General features: G+C 46.4%; 1 protein-coding gene across 2 annotated transcripts; it reads right to left on the bottom strand.

Moving 5' to 3' along the window:
• Positions 1–2,111: 2,111 nt before the first annotated feature.
• On the bottom strand, positions 2,112–13,225 carry GPR83 (G protein-coupled receptor 83). 2 transcript variants are annotated; one of them, XR_015704448.1, is made up of 5 exons: positions 10,034–13,225; positions 9,149–9,274; positions 7,951–8,084; positions 4,356–7,173; positions 2,112–2,740 (listed from the first exon to the last, which is right to left on the bottom strand). XR_015704448.1 is itself a non-coding variant. In XM_009470363.2 (4 exons), the coding sequence occupies exons 1-4, from the start codon at positions 10,418–10,420 to the stop codon at positions 6,549–6,551; spliced, it is 1,272 nt and encodes a 423-aa protein (XP_009468638.2). In that variant the 5' UTR covers positions 10,421–13,225; the 3' UTR covers positions 3,598–6,548. The 2 variants fall into 2 exon arrangements, 1 of the variants encoding a protein (XP_009468638.2); XM_009470363.2 differs by lacking the exon at positions 2,112–2,740 and having other exon boundaries at positions 3,598–7,173.
• Between the last annotated feature and the right edge of the window lie 183 nt (positions 13,226–13,408).

Below are 13,408 nucleotides of genomic sequence, written 5' to 3'. Positions count from 1 at the left end.
GTATGAGATTCAACAAGGCTCAGTGCCGGGTCCTGCACTTGGGTCACAACAACCCCATGCAACGCTACAGGCTGGGGGAGGAGTGGCTGAAGAGCTGCCTGGCAGAAAAGGACCTGGGGGTGTTGGTTGACAGCTGCCTGAACATGAGCCAGCAGTGTGCCCAGGTGGCCAAGAGGGCCAACGGCATCCTGGCCTGTATCAGGAATAGTGTGGCCAGCAGGACCAGGGAGGTGATAGTGCCCCTGTACTCAGCACTGGTGAGGCTGCACCTCGAGTACTGTGTTCAGTGTTGGGCCCCTCACTACAAGAAGGACATCGAGGTGCTGGAGCGTGTCCAGAGAAGGGCAACGAAGCTGGTGAAGGGCCTAGAGCACAAGTCTTATGAGGAGCGGCTGAGGGAGCTGAGGTTGTTTAGTCTGGAGAAGAGGAGGCTGAGGGGAGACCTTATTGCTTTCTACAACTACTTGAAAGGAGGCTGTAGCGAGGTGGGGGTCGGCCTCTTCTCCCAAGCAACAAGCGATAGGATGAGAAGAAACGGCCTCAAGCTGCACCAGGGGAAGTTTAGGTTGGATATTAGGCAAAACTTCTTCACTGAAAGGGTAGTCAGGCACTGGAACAGGCTGCCCAGGGAAGTGGTTGAGTCTCCATCCCTATAGGTATTTAAAGAATGGATAGATGTGGTGCTCGAGGACATGGTTTAATGATGGACTTGGCAGTGCTGGGTTAATGGTTGGACTCGATGATCTTAAGGGTCTTTTCCAACCTTGGCAATTCTGATTCTATGATTCTAAATAATAATAAGTTATATATTATTCTTAATAATAAATCTTTTCCCATTGTCTTGTCCTGTCTCTACAGTCTCACAGTTACTGTATCTATACTTCAGGGAGGTTGTCTCCAGGGAGATTAACTGGTTTTTTTTCCAGCCCAGGAAAGCCAAAGGCCCCGGACGCTAGCGGTGCATGCAGCAAAACCCAGCAAAAGGGCAATGTGGGCTAATCCAGTAGCTGCACCAGCACCAAGGGCTTCTCAAACAAAACCAATCATTCGTTGGTCTTGGTGAGTCATTGCCCCCTTCCTCTCCTCAGGCCAGAGACAGGGAAGGGGTTGTGGGGCTGCAGGGAGCAGACTTGTGCTTCTCCTGTCCATCTTACATTTACGTCTGGGGATAACTGCAGCACTTCAGCTAGCAAAGTTATAGACCTGTTCTGCAGGAGTCACATTGCACTTTCAGTCTCCATCATGACTAGATATGCTTTTATGACACCCTGGAAATGACACATAAGAGGCCAGCCCTGAGTGACCACTGGATGCTCGGCACTGGCATCAACTGGTGCCCCTGGGACTCATAGGAAAGAGTAGTGTCAGCAAGCAATTCCCTTTCCCTTCCTTCCCTCCCTGTTCTGTTTTTACAGGGGAATCCCAGATGGAGTTTATATTTCATCAGTCAAAACCAAAGTAGAAGCAACTGATCTACAGGCAATTTAGCGTTTTTTCATATCAATTAAGCTTAGAAGGCTTAGAGGCTTAGAAAATGGCATCTGCAAGGGCAAGCTGGAAGAGCTCTGATTTTTGTAGAGGAGAGTGGGGAGAAGTAAGAAAAGTCTTCTCAAAGGAAAAAATAGTGAAATACAGCTCTTCACAAAGGACATGAAAAAGAAGGCACCAAATTCATTTGCAAAAGTGATGATTTAGCTTAAATGCTTAGAAAAGGCTTTACTTGCAAAGCTGTAAAGCCCTGGACTGAGGGTACATTTTATCTTCACAGCACTGATGCTAGAAAGCGTCACAACACCAATAGTGGTGCCATGGGCCACGGGCCTAGGGACAAGAGCCTCAAGGGAGGGAGGGAAGGAGAGAAAGAGGGAGGGAATGAAAAGCTGGAAGCTAAAAACCTCATCTGACATCAACAAGTGCAAGAAAGGCTTCAAGGATTTCTTTTCCCTGAGTGCTATTCAGAATAGCACAAGCTGCCAAATAAGCCTGGCATTGTCTTTGTTCCTTTTCAAGGTCTCTGCATAATTCTACATGGAGAAAATGAATAAAACACTAGGAACATTGTTAGAAACAGAGAATTAACATTCATGAAGTCATAGAACTTGTAAGTTAATTTTCATAGGCCTGTTACCTTATGACATTTTTCAAGGAAATAGAAAAATAAGAAAACAGTATTGTCAATACAAATAATTTCACTTGTGAACAGAAAAAACACAGCACTCTTTAAACCATGAAAGTTGCAGAGCCAGCCAGTCAAGGTTTTGGAGATGCCAGCATTAACTTTATCCGTGTGAACTGAATTCAGTTCCCTTATTCATATGCCAGATGATGCATTCTCTCAATACAATTCTTTTTTCTACAAAACTCCTGTTCTCAGGCTGTGTGGATCTCCTGCAACGAGCAGCTGTTCAGTGCCTTGGGTACTCTGTTATCCAGCAAAAACCGTTCTGCCGTGTTCGCTGCCTGCTCCAGAGGCACGTGTGTGAAAGCTCCAGAGGAAACAACTGAGCCGGGTTCAAAAGAATGACCTACACTGATAACCGAGGACATGGCTGATAGCAGTCAAACTGGTGAGCTCTGGGGAACACACTGCCCCAGGGCCAGAGAGCTATGCTCTGGTAAAGCTGCTAGCAGAAGACCTGTGGTGTGATGACAGGAGGATGGCCACAAGGTCACAGCACATCACCTGTACCATTGCTCTTCCTTCACCCCAGCAGGAGGACAGTCTGTATCTATAAAAACACTGAAAAGGAGGGAAAAAAACCATCAGGCCTTGTCTAAGATTTATGGAAGCAGAAGCAGGCAAGGTTTTGAGGGAAAAGATAACAATAATAATTGTTGAGTCTTGAAGACTATAAAACATCCGTCCAAAATCTAGTTCATCGTTGTCAACAAAAAGGAACCCAAAAGACCTAATGAGGAGTCAGTAGCCTGGCCCAGCCACCTGGACACACACAGAGGTCTTGGTGCTTCGGAGGACGTGGGTATGAGGGTGGGAGTGGGGACGGCTGACTTGCTTAGAAAGTCAGATAAACCAAAATGACCTCCCCTTTCCATAACGCCTCACGTTTAGCTCTGATTCACTATATTCCCAGCTTCTCACACCAAAGTCCCCCACAGGCTTGTTCTTACAGATCTGTCTTTCTAAGGTTAGCTACTAAACCACCTGTTTCAAAGCACTGCACAAGACCAAAATTCAAAAGGTAGCAAGAAGTCCAGCTGCAGCAGGCAAACACACACAAAAGGTAAAATGAAAGAAGATAATCTTCACCTTGTACACATATCTCATTTTACCATCACTCAGACCATCCCTTCACACTCACCGAGGTGGCATCTAAATGCAGTTTACACACCAATGGCTGTATTCACATTTTAAAAGATCTGTTCTGCAACAGAGCCGGGGTAGAATGAAAAAATACCCATGAAGCCTGGATGCCCAATTTAAATTGCCCAGGATGTGATGTTTTGGAATAGTTTGCATCACACTGCCCTTTGTGTGCTCAGAGAACAACCCCCACTGATTTCAGCAGCGCCGAAGAATGCAAAATGTTTCTCCAGAATCCCAGATCAGCTATGAAGAAAATGAAAGATAGCTAATTAGGAAGTGCTCATCAGAAATTGCCCTGTACCACGTTAAGTACATTGTAGCACAGTGTATTATGTACAGTTTTCAAGGGCACCATTTCTAGTGCTTTAATCATGTCCTTCTCCTGCACGTTTCTGTCCTGTTCTCTCTAAAGCTTGTACCTCTGCTGGCCACTGGACACTAACTAGTTCATTCCTGGGCAGGCTCACTGTCCAATCTGCCTCTTCTTTTCTTTTTACCAGGTCCGCCCCTCCTGTTCTCTGTGATTAAATCAAACAGCTTCAGGCACTTCTTACATCCCATCTGTGCCCAGATCCAGAATTGGGCAGAGCCTGGAGGAGAATGGTTTTCCACCCAGCACAGGGGTGCAGGGTCCGGAGCTGTAACTGCAGGGGCCCTGCTCAGACCCACCTGGAGCATTTGACCAGGGATTTGAGGATTTTGTCTACTGGAGTTACAGCAAGGTTCTACACATGTAGCTGTTTGAAGGACGATAACTGCACCCAAAGATGGTGAATCTTACGATCTTCAGCTTCAGAAAGAACATCTTACTGGGTTCAATCTATGAGCACCTGGTCCCAGACAAAGCTAAATACAAGGATCTAGCTGCAGGATCCATTATAACATATGTATGTGCTTGAAAACAACTGCACCGTATTCATTGAAAGGGAAAAAAAGGCCTCCGATGAAAAATATGGCTCAGTCCAAATGGTTCTGGCTCGGCAAAGCTGTATTAAAGCGTTGGGTAGGCAGAGCATCACCTGAGGCTCACCTCTGCTGCCAGGCTGTCCATCAGCTCCAATCGACCATTAACCTGCAACCTCTCTCACACCAAAATCTCCCTCAGATGGAGCTCCCAGTATATCCAGCAAGGCCAGCAGGACCAAGGTCCGTGCACCAGCCATAGTGATGTCCCAGGAGTCCCTAGAATGATGGGATGACAGCTGATGCAAGAGCTACCATGGCAGCGTGTCCTTCTCCGGCAGGGGAACTGAGACTTTTTGCCCTCAAAGTTTTAGGCCCTTCGGTGTCTGATCAGTCTTGTGCTTGGGCGATGCGCAGAGCGTAAACTCCTGCCTGTGTTTGATGATGATGAGTATCACAAATCAAAGACACCATTCAGACAAAACTCTGAAAACACTCTGAAAGCAATGATTTATGGGCAAGAAAGAAACTTTGGACATCTAATTCAATTGAGTCGTTGTCAGACAACAAACAGAATAATCACAACTGAAGTAAGTATTTGTGCTTGAGTTTTTTAAGCTACAGACTCAATGGAAAAAAGAAAAAAAGAAAAGACGTGAGAGAAAAAAACAAAGCGTTAAAGCATAAAAAGATGAATCCAAAATGCAAAAGAAAATTTTTCTCTCTCTTCTTTGATAAGACGGACAACAGCAGAATGACACTTTGAAAATGCCTGGCTTTAGTTTTCTGAGGAGAGTCGCCCAGCCCTGTGCTCACCCAGCTCTCCCCAGCCAGCAGGTGATGCTGAAGGATGGAGCCACAGTAGTGTTGGTCTGATGCCCCCTCCCTGGAAGTGCTCAAGGCCAGGTTGGTTGAGGCTTTGAGGAACCTGGTCTGGTGGAAGGTGTCCCTATCCATGGCAGGAGGGCTGGACCTAGATGAACTTTAAGGTCCCTTCCAACCCAAACCATTCTATGATTCTCTGAGATTTTCTTCTGTTAAGAACATTAAGTTCTGCAAACTACTCCAGACAGCTGCAGCCACATCAGTTTTCTTAGCCACCCCAAGAAGGATGCATCTCACTTGACTTTAAATGCGCCAAAATTGTGCAATCACCAGAGGATATCTCACAGAGAAATGTTCCACTTTTATTACTTGCTATCACAGATATAATCTGTTCTCTCAAAGCAGTTCATTTATGAACTGATTCCAGAGAGCTAACATCTTAGTTGGGATGAAATGTCCCAAATGTCTGACCTGAGAAGTACCCAGGTGCTTTACAAGGTAAGAGAGCAACATTCAAAGGCAAATTAAAAAGTCAAACTGTGGGATCCTTTAGCTGCCACTTGACAATAATGCAGAGATGCTCTGATCAAAAGGTCATAGTCCAAACTCAGAGTAGTGTTTAATTACCCGTTCTCCAACTGTGGATGATATGTCCAACATTCTCCAAAGTAGCTTTTGGGGTTTTAGTTCTCTATTCGAAGAAAAGCTTTCTGAATATTCATGACTTTATCTTAGGAAAGAAAATCTCTGTGTGATTTAGCACTTGCAACGGATGCTGAGCAGACAGGTTGGTGTTTGCCATCTACTTATGTAAAGAATAGGCATCTGTTTTGCTTCAACTCTACCTTAGAAAAAGTGCCTGTGATGTAAGAGACTGCTCTGTTTATCAAGGACCATTTTACCCTCTGCCTCTCTGATGGTATTTCCACAAAAAAATGGATTGTGACATATATCTGTTCATTCATTCTGAACAGACCTTGACCTGTCAGGCCCCAGTTCAGAAGGGATGCCTTCCTATCCAGTTGCACGGGATCTAAGCCAGCAACCTAAAGGTCTACGTCTCGATGATTTCCATGTTGATCCTAAGGGACTTAGACAAGGGGGGAGGGAGGCCCGATGCAATTAGATTGTTGCTTTAGTGTTTAACTACCAGCAAAACACACACACAGCCCCAGTGGTAAAAAGGCTTAGTCATGCAGTTAACAGCAACACACGCGCAGAGAATCTTGTCCTGCAAGCTGATCCGAAGCCAACTTGACAAAGAGAGAGAGTTCCTGGGAAGAGTTTTCTTTCTCCCCGTTAGGGCCTCCACGCCGTTATCATCAGCCTGCATCAAACATCCAGCTCTTTCATGCTGCCTCCCGCAGAACCTCCTTCTTGGTTTTATCATGTGTATTTGCACAGTCCCTAAGTAGACCAGAGCTCCACACCTTCCCACCATTTTAGCTCTAGCCAAATCTGTGTGCAGTCCTTATAGATTTCCCAGGGCCACCGTTTAGCTCACAGCTACTATCGGCTCAACTGCAGAGATGTCTGTCTTTCCTGACTGGATGTTGGAGGCTGATGGAAGGACATGGGAGACCTGCAACCTCGTGAAGTTGCCATTTTCTGGCCAAGCCAGTCGGTAGGATGGGACCGTGGAGGGAAGCCTCTGTTCTGCAGGTCTGGGAGGTTTTCTGCACACGTTGAGCAAAGCCTTCAGTTCTGATCGGAAGCTGTCATTGAGCCAGCAGTAGATGAAGGGGTTGTAGCAGGTGCTGCTCATTGCGAACCAGTGAAAGGCGAAGTACAGGGCATTGTTGGTGTGGATGGTCTGGCTGGAGAGGAGGACGACGTAGCAATTTAAGGGAAACCAGCAGACTGCGAAGAGGATGACAACAAGCATCAGCATCTTTATGGTCTTCTTATTCTTTTTGCGAAGGGCAAAGTACTGCTCAGTGGTGACTTCCCCGATGACGTTGCGCAGCCAGAGCTTCTTGGCCACTGTCACATAGGCAGCAGAGATGATCAGAAGGGGCAGGACATAGAGCAAAATGAAGGTTGTTAAGTCGAGGTATTTCCAAAAGAGGTCAGCAGGCTCGGGGAAATCCGGCAGACACAGGCACCGGGTGACTTCCTCACTGCAAATGGAGATGCCAGACAGGGGGTGAGAGCACGTACGGCCGGGCACTGTGGGACAAGGATATCAGAAACAAGGGGGCAGGAGGGAGAGGGCTCCTGCCGTAAAACCTGGAGGCAGACCCTTCATTTATGCGCACGTGTCACTTAAGCGGACCTCTGCTGTCCAAGGATTTGAGCCATGGAGCAGCCTGTGAACAACTTGGTGATAATTTCTCGTGGGCATTCATGACCTTATGATAATTTTATGAACTTCATCAACTACAAGATTTCCAGCTGCACAGAAGTAGGGTTTTATTCTTTGTCCTTTGACAAACAGAAACACAGTCTCTGCACATACTAAGGACCTTTCCTTCATTAAAGCACTTCCCAAATATTAAGGATCGTGACAGCATGTTATGGAACAAGCAGCTGAGGCAGGTTCTGTCATTATCCCAGGGTTGTTAGGTTTTTCCCCATTCCTGGTCTGCCCAAACAGGTGAGATTGGTACATCATATAAAATGCCAGCATACAGAAATAGAGGGTCCAGGCCAGATCCTCTAACTTCTTAGCCTATTTCATGTGATTAGTGTGACAGAATAAAGATAAAATAATTAAAAACAGAAACAAGAACAGAATATCAGCCATTGCAAAAGGAATCTGATGAAAATTACAGACTAGGTCCATATTTGGCTGACCTCAATGTAAGTTCAGGGCTTTCAGTAGAAGATGTGAAAGTATGGCCACTGAGAGTTTGGCGTCCAGGGAGACTGTGGAGGAAAGCAAAGCGTATCCTTACCTGTATTCAAAGGTAAAGAGTTTTTGGTAGATAGCATGTGGTAGGGAAAAACAAGTTGCCATGATCCAGATTACAGAGATGTAGATAACACCTTTTGCAGTCGATATGCGAGGTTTCAAAGGGTGCATTATAACCTGGGCAAAATAGAACGGTGTTCAGGCTTATGCCATTTCAGGAAATAATTGTATCATTTTTTCATGTAATCTTCCAGCCTTAAATCTATTACTTAAAGTGGAAATTTAGCATGCAAGTAGTACTGTCTTCACCCAGCTCCCATTGACTATAAGCTGTACATGAAAGCCTGGATTTTTCCACCACGCAAATGGGTGAAGTCAGATCCCAGTCCTACCCTCTCATTTCAGTATTTGCACCTAGGTGGGGAGAACTGGGTACTGGCGGGTCTTGCACACATGTTCATTTCCAGGTTCAATTTACTTAATAGCAAAAGAAAAAAAAAAAAAAAAAAGAGAAAATAGTCTCAGACTCTTCAGTATTGGTGACCTGAAGAGCCATGGGTTTGTGATTTAACTAGACCTCCCTGGGGATGCTTCTGACAGCCAGAGCATTTTCTGGAAACTTAGAAGCTTTCTAGCAGAAAATGTCAACTGTACTGCCCTGTTTTGCGTGGTGGTTGCGTGGTGGTTGGGTGGCTCCAAACTGAAAATGCCTGAGTGTCCTCAGTTTTGAGCCCATTACCAACAGCAAGCCACAGCTCTGCCTGTGACGAACACCAGTGTGGTGCAGCCAGCTCTCCAGTATTTGGGGTAACAAGGGGTGAGACATCCCAGAGCAAAGGGAGACAGAGCTGCGGAAGGTAACCGGGACGTCCCTGCGTCCATGACCCTGTTCCTCCATGGGCCAGACAGACCACCCCAGCGGAGGGCTGCCCACATGAATTCCTATCAGGATCTTGGACTTTCTCCTCATTTGAGAGCTACTGGATTACCCACTGCAGAAAAGCTCCCATTCCCCAGCTGGAAGCGATCGCAAGGCAGTGGACATCTCCAGTCTCACATCTTGCTGTGGGCTTGAAACTATTCTTTCCACCCGACAGCAAGAGCTGCTCCCCTACACTGTCAGCTCCTCATGCATCTTACGTTAATCTGGGAGCTGAGAAGGAAAGGCCATGGGATCATCCCTTCTCATTTTAATTATGCCCTCCCAAGCTTTCCGCCTGTCCGCTTTGGAGAGCTCTCACCTGGTGCCTGTCCACGGCAATGGCTGCGAGGGTCAAGGCAGAGACGTGGAGGGAGCAGTACTGCGCAAACCTGCTGACATGGCACATCCCCTTCCCGAATATCCAGGTACTGTTCACAAAACGAGCCTAAAACCAGATTACCATTAGTTTTGTGCACTCCCCCAACCTCCACATGCTTACAGATATCTGAAACACCTCTGGCACATAATTCCTTGTGCTATGTAAAAGATAGATATTTTTAAAATAGCAGGTTCTTTGTATAATTGTATAATCTTCTGGCTTCTGAACCCTGAAGAGGTAGGTTAGTGCTGCTCAGTGGCGCAGCAATATCCTCCAGGACAATACAGCAGAGCAGTACCAAAGATGCTTGTTCTGTTTTATTCACAGTGTGTCCTTCTGTAGTCTAATTATTGAGACAGTAGATTAATTTTTCCCTTTTTAAGTCCTCCTTACAGGATAGGGCTGCCCTGTACACCTTACCTTACTTCAAAGCAAACTTCAGCTTTTCAACACAGCTTGTAAAATGACGGTGAGCATTAATCTTTTTTTCAAGAGGTTCATAGTATTACCTTGGAAATACTTCAGAGAAGGGAAGGAAAAAAAAGACCAGATGCTACGAAGTACTAAGTAATCACTGTGAGGTTATTATTGTTCAAGTGCTATCAGGGCCACTTTTAACAAATGGAAAATTTCAGATCTTCAACTACATAATAGGAATTAGAGAAGAAAAAGGCACGTGGAGTTTTCCAAAGATAATGCCAATCGCTGTAATTTGGACTATACAGGTACCTGCAGGACGTTCATGCACTGCCTATAGCAGCGTAAAGAAGAACAGGCCACCGCAGTAACTGCGATGCCTTTGTGGCACCTCTGCCGCAGCCTTACCAGTGTGAACGGCGTGTTGAGAAGTGTGATCATGATATCGGCTACAGCCAGGTTCACGATGAACAAGCTGGTGGCGGAGTACACGCGCTTGGTCTTGATGATGACGTGACAGACCAGGACGTTGCCGAAGAGGGAGAAGACGATGATGAAGGAGTACGCTGTGACGAGCAGGGCTTTCACCGTGACGCTCTGCGACTCCGCTCCATACCGGCTCCTGCCCACAAAGCTCTGCCAGTCGGCCAGGCTGTTGTTATCCCAGGAAAAGAAACCCGAGATGTTTGGGATTACAAAAGTCTTCTCCAGGCTCCCGTTGAGGGCTAACTTTCCTGGGCTCGCAAAGGCATTAACCAAGTCGGGGAGGGAGAGCCAGACAAAACAGGACAACATCTCCGAAACGCCGCTATGCTCCTCCAATTTGGAAATAGCAGATTTGCGAGGGAGCAGAGCCCACGCCGTGTGCCGGGAGAGCCGTCCTCCCCTCGCTCAGCCCAGGCGCGCGTTGGGGCTGCAAACACGGCGCGCAGGCAGCAGGAGCGGGCGGACGCTCCTGCCTCCTGCAGCGGGCTTCTCTCCCGCTCGGCTTGCCGCTGCTCTTGCTCCTTCAGACAGCTTTATACCCCCAGGCGAGCCCCGAGCCGGGGTCTCCTGCAGCCATTGGGCTGCATGACATTATCTCTGCTCTGACGCGCTGCTTTTCCACGCAGTCCCGCTCTCTACTCCAAGCTCAGCACATCTGTGAGGAAGGCAAAGCAATCTCTCCAGTCGTCAGCATCCTTTTTCTCTATGAGCAGCCAAGCCCATGCAAATTCTGTGCTGTTTATAAACCAGCAGCGTGTGTGGCAGCTCTGCTCTCTGCCAGGACACAGTTCAAATTTAAGCTCAGTTTTAAAGGTCTGGCAGGCAAGTTTCAGCCTATGTCACAGCACAGAACAGGGGGTAACAGATGAACTGTGACTAACAAGCTGGCTTACTGCACTCACAGTATTTTTCCAAAGACTTTTTGTCCCTCAGAGAGACAGAGAAATACTTAAGCTTTCCCTTGGCAGGGATTTCCTCTTGGCTAAGGGAAGAAAAAGTTTGATGTGAAACTGTGCTTTCTAGGGTTTGTGGAAATAGAGAGGTAATTACGAAGAGGTGGCTATATGGGGCAGAGGACGGGAAGGGATGTCCCAGCGCAGCGAGTCCAGCATCCAAAGCAACAGGCAGCTGTACGCTGGACCCAAGCACTGACGGGACGGCAGCCTGTGTGTTCCCTGTGCCTTCCCCCCAAAAACACAGGAGGAAATCCAAAATCGGTATCAGCAGACCAAGAACCACAAATCCTCAGCAGCAGCAGAAAAAAACGTGCCCCTCCACGAGTACGCAGGTAAGGCGCTGCCCCTCTGCTTGGGGGGTGTCAGCCAACCCCGGCCAGAGCCGGTTTTGTACGTAAAAGGCTTTATTTAACCATCAAAAGACCATTATCTGAAAAGCTTGTAATATAAGCTGGTCACTCACTGGTGAAAACAACACTTGCAGAAGATGCTTGTGACTCTCCCAGTGAACCACTCAGGCTGCTTTCTCCTCGCCGTATTTAGAAAACGTTTGAAATAAAGCTATAGAGCTCATGAATTCAGGTAATCAAAAAAATTCATCAAAAATATCTCTGCAATAGCACTCAACAAAACTACAATAAATTAGAAAACAGGCTTGCTGGAAAAAAAGGTTATAAGAGGAATATAAAAAAAAAATAAATCACCCAGACACACTAAAAAATACAATTTGGAAGCATTCAAAAAAAAGGAATAATGCTTTTTTTCTTTTTAAATACACAGCAGATTGTGCACCACCCCCGCCATTTCCCTGGGAACAATTTTTCTTTCCCTGCCGTGGCTTTGCTGAAATTTCAAGCTTTCCTGAAATTTCGAGCTTTCCTGGGGCAGGTGGATTGGAAATCACATGAGCGAGGAGTGACTTTTCAAAAACTATCCAGTGTGATCTCTGAGAAATAAGGTTGAATTTCTGAGCATCTTACCGCTTTGTGTAAGAAATCACATTAACGATTCAAAGTACCTGTTTATAGTCCAGCCTTTGTACACACGCCAGGTTACATTTTTCCCCCTGAAGTGAAGGATGCCATCTTTATCTTCTATACAAAACAATTTAGCAACTGCTGCACTATAAACAAAGCCGCTGTGAATCTGACAGTTGACTGAAAAAGTTGTGAAAAAGGTAGAAAGAGCCTTTGATAAGATTCCTATTAATCCTATATACTCTGCTAAAATCTTTGGCTAGGATGTGCCTGCAACATTAACAGAGAGAGTCCCCTTCAGACCTTAGTGAAACAAGAAACTAGACAATTTAAGTCTTCATAACAAAACAGGTTTAATTTAGTGTGGCAGGTTGACCTTGGGGGGTTGCCACGTATCCACCAAGCCGCTCATTTGCAGGACAGGGGGAGAAAATTAGAAACATAGAATCGTTAAGGTTGGAAAAGACCCTTAAGATCATCAAGTCCAACTGTTAACCCAGCACTGCCAAGTCCACCACTAAACCATGTCCCTAAGCACCACATCTACTCTTCTTTTAAATACCTCCAGGGATGGGGACTCAACCACTTCCCTGGGCAGCTTGTTCCAGTGCCTGACCACCCTTTCGGTGAAGAAGTTTTTCCTAATATCCAACCTAAACCTGCCCTGGAGCAACTTGAGGCCGTTTCCTCTTGTCCTATCGCTTGTTACTTGGGAGAAGGGATTGACCCCCACCTCGCTACAACCTCCTTTCAGGTAGCTGTAGAGAGCGATAAGGTCTCCCCTCAGCCTCCTCTTCTCCAGCCTAAACAGCCCCAGCTCCCTCAGCCGCTCCTCATAAGACTTGTGCTCCAGACCCTTCACCATATTTGCATTAGATGCAAAACTTGTGGATCGAGATAAAGGCAGTTTAGTGGAAAAAAGCAAAGGTCATGTGTGAAAGCAAAGCATAAACAGAAGATTTATTCTTTATGGTAACGTAATCCCCCCCTCCTCCTTTCCTTTCAGCTGTTATTGCTGAGCACAACATCAGTATCTCTGTCGTCAGCTGAGGTCGGCTGTCCTGGCTGTGTCCCCTCTCAACCCCTCCCCAGCCTACTGGCCTTTGTGGGGGCACTGGAGAGACAGCCTTCATGCTGTGGAGCACTACTCCCCAGTAGCCAAAACTTTGGTGTGGTATCAACACCCTTCTGGCTACAAATGCAGAGCACAGCACTGCATGGGCTGCTACTGAGAAAGTTAACTCTGCCCCAGCCAGACCCAATACATGCAATAGCAACATAAAGCAGCAAAGTGTTTTAAAGATTTCAGTCCATCAGATTCAATGTAGTCCATACAACTGACATTCACGATTTACTTAACAGAA

The sequence above is a fragment of the Nipponia nippon genome, unplaced genomic scaffold (genome assembly GCF_047370975.1).
Source record: "Nipponia nippon isolate SJK-2023a ecotype South Korea unplaced genomic scaffold, ASM4737097v1 scaffold_2, whole genome shotgun sequence".
In the NCBI taxonomy this organism is placed as follows: domain Eukaryota; kingdom Metazoa; phylum Chordata; class Aves; order Pelecaniformes; family Threskiornithidae; genus Nipponia; species Nipponia nippon.
Note: the sequence above shows the minus strand (reverse complement) of the source record. Positions and strands in the feature narration are given on the sequence as shown.